This window comes from Pelophylax lessonae, assembly GCF_965119305.1.
Source record: "Pelophylax lessonae genome assembly, chromosome: 3".
Lineage (NCBI taxonomy): Eukaryota > Metazoa > Chordata > Amphibia > Anura > Ranidae > Pelophylax > Pelophylax lessonae.
Window position 1 is genome coordinate 26,914,115 of NC_138770.1, and position 10,874 is coordinate 26,924,988.

At 42.8% G+C, this 10,874-nt stretch overlaps 2 protein-coding genes across 2 annotated transcripts in view; both read right to left on the reverse strand.

Annotated features, from left to right (window-relative positions):
- Positions 1-3,096, reverse strand: part of LOC309549831 (uncharacterized protein) — a gene marked incomplete at its 5' end in the record, with an annotated part of 163,935 nt that extends 160,839 nt beyond the window's left edge. The window contains 3 exon segments of the mRNA XM_082250332.1: positions 1,003-1,038; positions 1,138-1,781; positions 3,054-3,096. Coding sequence (XP_082106458.1) covers positions 1,003-1,038; positions 1,138-1,781; positions 3,054-3,096 — 723 coding nt within the window.
- LOC309550260 (uncharacterized protein) overlaps positions 1-10,874 on the reverse strand; it is a gene marked incomplete at both ends in the record, with an annotated part of 1,652,360 nt that overhangs the window by 858,797 nt on the left and 782,689 nt on the right. The window contains 2 exons of the mRNA XM_082250668.1: positions 3,975-4,116; positions 4,235-4,441. Coding sequence (XP_082106794.1) covers positions 3,975-4,116; positions 4,235-4,441 — 349 coding nt within the window. The remainder of the gene's footprint in view (positions 1-3,974; positions 4,117-4,234; positions 4,442-10,874) is intronic.

Sequence of the window (10,874 nt, forward strand, 5' to 3'; positions counted from 1 at the left end):
CATAATTGTTCATCTGTTTTATAAAAACTAAACATGTCAGTGAAGTGGTAACTATTAAGCCAATCACTTCATCAAACCACACATAATATCTCCCTTCAAAGGGAAAACAGAAATTATTTACAGAATATCAAACAGTATAAATATTTTCCAACCAATAACCTCCACCCAGACAAGATATGTAGAAATATAAAGACAAGCGGTGTTACCTCTCGTGCCGCACTTCACCAAGCCACCCAAACCCACACAGGAGCAAAGGAAAGAAGTTCTCACCTAGTTTATCTCCGAGTTCTCCTTCCCTCTTGTTGGGGGATGGGAGAAGGATGGACTGAAGACAGAGAGACACGCTTCGGGGTCACCACTGGTAAGTAGAGCCTTGAAATGAACAACATCAACTTCAGAATTTCTGTCTTGTCTGTGTAAAGTTTACTGATAAAGATATATGGGATCTCACAGCTTCTAGCTCTGTAACCCGCTATATCATTATCAGTAACCGTCACACAGACAAGCAAGACATTCTGAAGGTGATTCCTTCATTTCACGGCTCTACTTACCACTCTACACCCCAAAATGTACTCAGCCAATGAAAAGCCAACATGGTACAACACTTCATCCATGTCTCTGATCATCTCTCATCTCCTTATCAACTGTTTCTTACATGAAAATCAGCCATGGAGTATATCTGAGGTGTATATCAGGGTGTGCTTCTTCCGCACATATCCAGCAACATTCATAAAGAAGACATTTCCCGCACTCAAGGCACTAATACACCTCGAGGGTTGTGTGGGATCCCTGATGTACAGGAAGACAGGACTTCATTGAGGAACAATTCCCTCACTCAGGAGAAGAAATTGGCTTCTCCCCCGTGTGAGTTCTCTGATGTCTGTAAAGAGTGGACTTCTGTGAAAAACATTTCCCGCACTCAGGACAGGAATACGGCTTCTCTCTTATGTGAGATCTCTGATGTATGTAAAGATTGGACTTCTGTGAAAAACATTTCCCACACTCAGCACAGGAAAACGGCTTCTCCCCCGTGTGAGTTCTCTGATGTCTGTAAAGAGAGGACATCTGTGAAAAAGATTTCCCGCACTCAGGACAGGAATACGGCTTCTCTCTTATGTGAGATCTTTGATGTATGTAAAGAGAGGACTTGACTGAAAAACATTTCCCACACTCAGCACAGCAAAACGGCTTCGCCCCCGTGTGAGACCTACGATGTGTGTAAAGAGAGGACATCTGTGAAAAAGATTTCCCGCACTCAGGACAGGAAAACGGCTTCTCCCCCGTGTGAGACCTCTGATGTTTGTAAAGAGATGACTTCTGTGAAAAACATTTCCCGCACTCAGGACAGAAAAATGGCTTCTCCCCCGTGTGAGATCTTTGATGTGTGCAAAGATGAGACTTTTGTGAAAAACGTTTCCCGCACTCAGAACAGCAATACGGCTTCTGCCCCGAGTGAGATCTCTGATGTTTGTTAAGAGTGGACTTCTGTGAAAAACATTTCCCGCACTCAGCACAGGAATACGGCTTCTCCCCCATGTGAGATCTTTGATGTGTGTAAAGATGAGACTTTTGTGAAAAATGTTTCCCGCACTCAGAACAGCAATACGGCTTCTGCCCCGAGTGAGATCTCTGATGTTTGTGAAGAGTGGACCTCTGTGAAAAACATTTCCTGCACTCAGGACAGGAGTACGGTTTTTCTCCTGTGTGAGTTCTTTTATGCACATTAAGACCATAGTTAGAACAGAAACACTTCCCACACTCAGGACAGGAAAATCTCTTATCTGTTGGAAGGACAGCTCCTCAGGATAAGAGGAATTTGATGGTCCGGCACTGCCCCTCACAGTCTGAGGTTCCTCAGGATAAGAGGAATACGATGGTCCGGCACTGTCCCTCACAATCTGAGGCTCCTCAGGATAAGAGGAATACGATGGTCCGGCACTAACCCTCACAATCTGAGGCTCCTCAGGATAAGAGGAATACGATGGTCCATCTACACTGTGTGGTACCGGATGGACATTTGAGGTAGCCGGGTTTTCTCCTGGACCATACTGTGTGATGTCCTCATCTTCTACTTTACAGTCTGGAGACAAAGTGAGACAATCCTCTGAGGTTTTCCTCATCTCCCGTCCATGTACTAAAATAGAAATACAAAGATTATTACTAGACATCAGCAGATTGGTTCCCCTAAACCAGGACTCCGCCCACATCAGACAGCTTTGTCTCTGAGGATCTTACAATTCCACCCTCAAGGTAACTAGTAAATGTAGAGGGTGACTAGGTGTCCCAGGAGCCACACATCAAGTCAAGACCTGCTGTATGATAGTAAATGGCAGTCTCAGTCTGAACCTACGCCAGGTCACGCCTTGATGTGTGGAACACCTACTCACTATCTACCGATATAAAATGTCCAGCTGGTAGAAAATGGGTGTAACAAAAGAGAATCCATATTATGTGTATATATAGCAGTGGGTAGAGGAGAGAGAAAGCAGAAGTCAGGACTATGTAATGTACAACATAGAGTATATAGTGCAGTGGTCAGGAGTATGTAATGTACAACATAGAGTATATAGTGCAGGGGTCAGGAGTATGTAATGTACAATATAAATTATACAGTGTAAGGGTCAGGACTCATAAGTCAGGCACAGCCAGAGAACATAAAAGAAAAGAAAAAGGAGGCGCAAACACCTAGTGCATTACCCGTGGTCACTTTTTATAAAATTTTATTAAAATGCCAAACTGGAACATGTCCTTGAAGATAGGACTGCTAACGCGTTTCGGGAGTCAAGCTCCCTTCCTCAGAGTTGGTCATACCAGTAGTAGATCAAAATATATATTAGCTTCAGTTAAACCGGTTCATCCCCCTTCCACCCCCAGAGGGAGTGGGCGGGACCGTCCAGTGCACCAAATTAATGGTTTTAGATGTTTCTATATCTTTTAGCTGTACATGCATAGGTTACTTGAGTTATGCAATATTATTATTATTTTTTATCATTATTTTTAATTAAGGAAAGCCTATTAAGGAAATCCAGCATCCCTATTCCAGGGTCATATACCAGCCAAAAGCGCCTGTAATGGTGCAATGAGGTGAGCGGCCATTGCACCCAAATGATTTCTGCTCACTTCGGATCACATCACTGGAACTTCACCAAATTCTTTTAAAGAGAAATCACCAATTGTCACTTTATTTATTTGAGCACCATGAACTTTATTTGATCACTAACAGTCACATCAATTATTGCACAAGGACTTTATTTATATATATTTATTTATCATCTATTTATTTATTCATTATTAATTTATCCTTATTGAGAGATAAAATTTCACTATCACGGACTTTCAACACTTATCTGCACTTCTAAATTTAAACTATTGAATTTTTGTATTTTACAGATATCTATTTATTTTAATATTGTATGATTTTTATATATAGATTTTATACATTAGTTTATACACTTAGATTAATATTGGAACACGTAGATTCATCACTCATACATCATTTATTCATCTAATTCAAGTCCTATTGTTTTTATTTTATGTTTTATTCAGGATTTTTATAGCATGATGCAAAGTCAGCTCTCCTAGAACCTTTGAGATTTCATTCCATTAGCGCTGATTCATTTTGTGAATAATATAACAAAATAATACTTCCGGATCGGGATTGGCAGATACCTTATAACAAAACGTACTAAACGGTAAATTTCAGTGATGTGGATACCGAAAGAAAGACGAACCCCCCCCCCATAAACAGAAGAAGAATGCCTGCAACTGTAGAATTAGATGAGTAAAAGCTTTTTTTTCTCCAATTGAATTAATTGAGGGAGGGTCAGAAGCCTGGAGAGTAGCATTAACATGCAACATAGTAGCGACGCCCCGGATCGGCCCGTGGGTCTGCTAAATGTTACCGATCCCCGATCCAGCTATTTTGCCAGCATCGGGGCCGATATCCGATCCGAATATCCCTATAAATGACCCACCTGTGCTGATCTCTGTAGGAGTGTCCTCCTCTATAAATGTCCCCGTTATTCCATCCTCCTCCATAGACTGCTGATCATCCCTCACATACCTCTCTTCTTCTTCTGCTTTAACCTCAAATTCTATATCGATTGGATCTCCACTCTAAACCAAGAAAATAATAGAAGAGGTCATCTGTAAAACATAAACTTAAATATTGTGACATCAAATTTAAAAATATCACTTCAATGAGTCCATGTTCTAGATGATCCATCCCACCAACCTTGTAACATTGAGGGATGGTGTGACCTTCCTGTGTGGAATCCCGGGAATACAGAGGACGGGGACATCTCTCTGGTGGGTTCCTGGTATTAGGTGGCTCCATCATATCCTTGTGTCCTTCTGAAAACTTCTCCATCACTCCATACTCCTCATCCTCCTCTTCATACTCTTCTTTAACAACAATATTATAATCCCAGAGGTTTCCACTCTGAATATATAATAAAAATGACATCAATGGTAACAATGCAGATAATGTACAGATCCTAATGATACTATCAGTGATTGTCACTCATCTACCTGATGATGGTGAGGGATGGTGTGACCTTCCTGTGTGGAATCCCGGGAATACAGAGGACGGGGACATCTCTCTGGTGGGTTCCCATTACTGGATCCATCTGTAGGAAACACACACACTGACTGAATACATTGTTTCTATGTGTTTATCAGATGATGGGGGATCTAGGTGGACCCTCCGTACTGCTCTCTCCTTTACAATAAAGTCTCCTCTTACCCGGTGATGTGAGGGGCGGCTGATTGTCCATCATGACGTCCTTGTAGAGATCCTTGTGTCCTTCTAAATAATCCCACTCCTACATGGAGAAATAGACAGTGACATCCTGACACCTTATAGGAACCTGACACACACAATGATACAGTCACCATCCAGACACATCCCTTGTCTGTTACTGGATAATAGTTAGTGAGGTTGAAAAAAGACATCAGTCCATCCAGTTCAACCTATGATGTGTGTGTGTTTGCTGTTAACCGTACATTGTATACCCCTGTATGTTGTACATTGTATACCCCTGTATGTTGTGGTCTTTAGGGTGCCCATCTAATAGTTTTTTGAAACTATCGATGCTCTCTGCTGATACCACTGTTTGCGGAAGAGAATTCCACATCCTTACTGCTCTAACAGTAAAGAACCCCTTACATGTTTTAAGGTTAAACCGCCTTTCCTCTAGTTTTAGTGAGTGGCCACGTATCTTATTGTATTTCCTTTCTCTGAATAGTTTGTTCCTTATGCTAGGGTCGCCAGTACAGTATTTGTACATTGTTATCATATCCCCCCTCAATCGTCTCTTCTCCAGAGAGAATAGGTTCAGTGCTTGTAGTCTTTCCTCATAGCTGATGTCCTCCATTCCCTTAATTATTTTTTTTGCCCTTCTTTGGACTTTCTCCAGTTCCAGCACATCCTTCCTGAGGACCGGTGCCCAGAACTGGACAGAATACTCCAGATGTGGCCGGACCAGAGTCTTGTAGAGCGGGAGAATAATCTCTTTATTTTTGGAATGAATCCCCTTCTTTATACATCCCAGGACTGGCCAAGCATGTCTCCAGGTCTACACCCTATTAAGCATCTGTTGGATATCCTGAAACGGAAGGTGGAGGAGCGCAAGGTCTCTAACATCCACCAGCTCCGTGATGATGTCATGGAGGAGTTGAAGAGGACTCCAGTGGCAACCTGTGAAGCTCCAGTGTACCCCATGCCCAAAGAGGGTTAAGGCAGTGCAGGAAAATAATGGTGGACACACAAAATATTGACACTTTGGGCCCAGTTCGGACATTGTCACTTAGGCATTAGACATTAATGGCTGTGTGTTGAGTTATTTTGAGTAGACAGCAAATTTACACTGTTATACAAGCTGTACACTCACTACTTTACATTGTAGCAAAGTGTCCAGTGTAGAGTGGGAGAATAATCTCTTTATTTCTGGAGTGAATCCCCTTTTTTATACATCCCAGTATTCTGTTGGCTTTGCTTGCAGCGGCTTGGCATTGCATGCCACTGCCAAGCCTGTTGTCCACCAGTACCCCCAATTCCTTTTCCATCCTATACTCATCCAGAGGTCCCCCCCCCCAGTGAGTAACTTGCTTTCTGGCACCCAAGTGCATTACTTTACATTTTTCAACATTAAACCTCATCTGCCATGTAGTTGCCCCCCTCCCTCCACCACATTATTTTGTTCAGGTCCGCTTGTAAGGTTTCCACATCCTGCCCAGAAGATATTGGCATGCTTAGTTTAGTATCATCCGCAAATACTGAGATTTTACTCGATATCCCCTCCTCTAGATCATTTATGAATAAATTAAATAGGATTGGCACCAGGACAGAACCCTGGGGGACCCCACTTTCCACACCTGCCCAATCTGAGTACTCCCCATTAATCACCACCCTTTGCAACCTCCCTTGGAGCCAGTTCTCTATCCAGGTACTCACCCTATGGTCCATACCTACCTTCCTTAGTTTGAACAGTAAGCATTTGTGGGGAACGGTGTCAAAGGCCTTTGCGAAGTCCATATACACCACATCCACAGGTTTACCTTTATCTAGGTGGCAGCTCACTTCATCATAGAAGGTTAATAGATTGGTTTGGCACGAACCATTTTTCATGAATCCGTGCTGATTACTACTAATAATACTGTTTTCATTACTAAAGTCTTGTATGTGGTCCCTTAACATCCCCTCCAAAATCTTGCAGACTACTGATGTTAGGCTGACCGGCCTATAGTTACCTGGGATATATCTCGGCCCCTTTTTAAATATTGGTACCACGTTGGCTTTTTTTCCAATCAGCTGGCCCCATACCCGTCTGTAAACTATCCTTAAAGATCAAGAATAATAGTCTGGCAATCACCTGGCTAAGCTCTTTAAGAACCCTCGGGTGCAAGCCATCCGGTCCCGGTGATTTATTTATGTTAACCACTTAAGCCCCGGAAGATTTTACCCCCTTCCTGACCAGGGCCTATTTTGAGACTCGGCACTTTGTGACTTTAACGGACAATTGCGCGGTCGTGCGATGCTGTACCTAAACAAATTTGATGTCCTTTTTTTCCCACAAACAGAGTTTTCTTTTGGTGGTATTTGATCACCTGTGTGATTTTTTGATCATGCGCTATAAACAAAAAAAGAGCGACAATTTTGCAAAAATAACAATATATTTCACATTTTTTTTTATATGAAATTCCCCCCCAAAAAAATGTAAAAATCTAATTTTTTTAACATTTTTGGCCAATTTGTTTTCTGCTACATATGCTTGGTAAAAAAAAAATCACAATATGCGTATTTTGATTGGTTTGCGCAAAAGTTATTGCGTTTACTAACTAAGGGAAAGATTTTTGTCATTTTTGTTGTTTTTAATGGCGGCGATCTGCGATTTTTTTTTTTTTTTTGCGGGACTGAGACATTGCGGTGGACAGATCGGACCCTTGACTGACATTTTTGAGGGTACCAGGGACATTACTACAGTAATCAGTGCTATACATATGCACTGTTACTGTAAAAATGACAATGTGTCCCTAGGGGCATGCTTCTAACTGTGATTGGACATGGCTACTGGTGTAAGAACAGAGATCAACGGTCCTACATAGTAGAACCGTATAATCTCCATTTTTACACAGGGGAGAATGACAGGCGGCTTTGTTTCATTAGCCGCCTGCCTTTCTCCCTTCATGGCGGACGATCGCGAGTGACCGGTGGACATCGGGTCCGCCGGTCACATGCACGGACTTGTTCAGGAACGAGCCGGGGCGGAAGTGCGCCTCAGCGGGCGCGCGCTCGCCCGCTATTGGCTCACAAGCTAGTGACAGGCTAGTGACATATATATACGTCACTTTGCCTGGCCGGTGCTGACCGCCACAGTATATGTACTGCGTTGGTCGGCAACCGGTTAAGTTTCTCTAGTTTAGTTCTAAGTCTATCTTCTGTTAGCCGTGGCGGTACTTCCTTAGGTGTGTTGTTTAGTTTGGCCTTACAAGCTAGGTTCGTGTAGCCCTCCAATTCTTTTGTGAAGACTGAAGAGAAGAAATTATTTAACATTTCTGCCTTTTCCCTGTCCTCTGTGGCCAAATCTCCCTTGTCTTTTATGGGGCCAATGTGTTCTGGCCTCGCTTTCTTACCGTTTATATACTTAAATAATTTTTTGGGGTTCTTTTTACTCTCTTCCGCTATATGTCTCTCGTGTTCTATTTTAGCCACCTTGATTTCGTCTTTACATTTCTTATTACACTCTTTGTAATACTTGAATGCTGCCAATGACCCCTCAGTCTTGTATTTTTTGAAGGCCCTTTCTTTAGTATTAATATGCCTTTTTATGTTGGAGTTTAGCCACCCAGGGTTTAGTTTTGCTCTTTTAAATTTATTTCCCTTTGGAATGCACTGGCCAATCCCTTTGTTTAATATGCTCTTGAAGCACTCTGATTTTTCCTCCGTGTTCTTTGTTCCCAGGGTTCTATCCCATTTGATATTTCCTAGCAGAGAGCGCAGTTTTGGGAAATTGGCTCTTTTGAAATTGAGTGTTCTTTTATTGCCCTTATGTTTCCGATTACTATGATTAATACTGAAACTAATTGACCTATGTTCACTGTTTCCTAAGTTGCCCCGTATTTCTTGCCGAATTTTTGCCCCGTATTTCTAATGTCTCAGAATTCCCAGCACCGCTCACCTCTCCTGTCAGCAGCTCCATCATCTTTTTGGTGACTTCTAGAATCTTCTGCATGTTGTGTCTCTCAAGTTTTAGGGAGTCACATGGAGGTACTGTGATGGTCATATGATCACCTGACTTCAGAAGAGGAAATCTCTGTATTGAAGAACCAATAGGAATATCATGTAAGAATCCCAGAATCCTCCTCACTTCTCTGGTCAGGTCTGTGTATTATTATTAGAGATAAGAATGGTATCATGTGACCTCCCAGAATCCTCCTCACCTCTCCGGTCAGCAGGTAGATGATCTCCAGGGTGAGGTTTAGTATCTTCTCAGTCATATGACTTTGGTCCTCCTCCATCCTCACTGGTGCCATCATTTGATCTATACGGGTCTCCTTGTAGATGGATAACTTTGGGAAATGAAGGTAAGAATTATTTGGATGGTATTGGTCACAATAATATATGGATGAGGGGGGGGGATGGGGGCGGTAATAGGAGAGTTGCTGTACATTTAAGAACTTCTGTCCCCATGAGAATACATTTAGGCCTCTTGCACACTGCAGCTAGAAAAAGCTCAGTACAGATTTTTTTTTGGCTAAAATACAGCCCATTAAGGCCTCTTGCACACAATACTCCTGTTTGAGCATCTACTTTTTCCAGACGTTTTTTTTTTTTTTATGTATTTGCGTGTATTCAAGCGTATTGGTGTGTATTTGGGGGCATGAAGGCTTAAAATACTGACCAAAAATGCAGATTTTTCTATTTTGTTTTTACTGAAGAATGCACAGCGCTTGTTTACACGCCTGTGTGCACAGGCACATTACAATTAATGGGCTTTATTTTAGCTCAGAGAAAAAAAGAAAAAGCTGTACTGAGCTTTTTCAAGCTGCGAGATGCTCAAACAGGAGTATCGTGTGCAAGAGGCCTTAATCTGGACTGTTTCGGGTTTGTTACATCTTGGAGGACCTTGGACCCTCCTAGCCTGCCAGATCAGAATTTCCCTTTTCTCTGTTGGGTTTGTTTGGTTTCTGAGCTGGTTTGCAGCTGAAACAGAACTCCTCTAAGAACAAGTGCTCACCAACGAATGCAGGAATTCCCTTCTTCATCTTACATAATATTCCAGAACAAATCACATGACCAGTGGGACACTAAGATGGTTAAGATTGCCAGTTCTGTAAGGTCTGAAAAATAAGTGCAGGTGGGGTGGGAGGACAATCATAGACCCCCCTCTGTCCCTCAGAGTCGCTTGAGCCCTCCAGCCCCCTATTCCCTCAGAGCCCTGAAGCCTGACTACCCCCTCAAGGTTCTCAGAGTCCTTCAGATACATTACATACAGAGGTACATACCTATATACATACAGAGGCCTCTAAAGTCTTCCAGCTTTACTAAACCCTCACATCCCCTCAGCTCCTATACTTCCCTCAGAGCCCTCAGTATTTTCCTCCCTCTGTCAATAATGGAACATATTCTTCATGGCAGGCTGGGGAATGTTTTCTTCCTCCGGACCAGCAATGTAAGGGGCTCTATGCTCCATACTCCTGACCCCTGCACTCCATCATTGTGTTGGCTGCATATTGTAATGATTGCCCATTTGCTGCCTGTGTTGTGTAATAATTGCCCTTTGTAGGCCATGTATGGTCAGGATTAGAGATGGGCTCGGGCGTGATCGAGTTTGCACGTACCCGATCCCGCCAGGAAGCCGACACTGCAGTCCACTAATCACAGGCAGTGAGACATTTACTGATCTGTGCAGCTGTGGATCGGGAAATGTCTCACTGTCTGTGATTAGCGGAGTGCAATGTCGGCTTCCTGGCGGGATCGGGCACGTGCAAACTTAAACACGCCCGAGCCCATCTCTAGTCAGGATGGTCATTGTCTTGTCTATTTATTATCAGTGCTGTTTGTTTAGAGGAACATATTACTAGAATTTATCTTCAAAATGAAGAAAATGTTCCAGCCCCAAAAGTGGGGAAATGTTCTAACCCTGAAGGGGTTAATCTAGGTTTCCACACTATATGTGTGTATCATCATCTGCTGGAGATAAAAGACGTCACAGTGACTATGGAGGAAGAGGACAGACATGACGGGGGGGGTTACTGGGTGTAAATAGAAAATAAGATCTTATTACCTCCTCTGCTGCCTCTTCCAGCAACGTCTCCTCTCTACTTCCTCCCGACTCACCTCTCACCCGGAACTTCCTATCTGTATTCCAGAG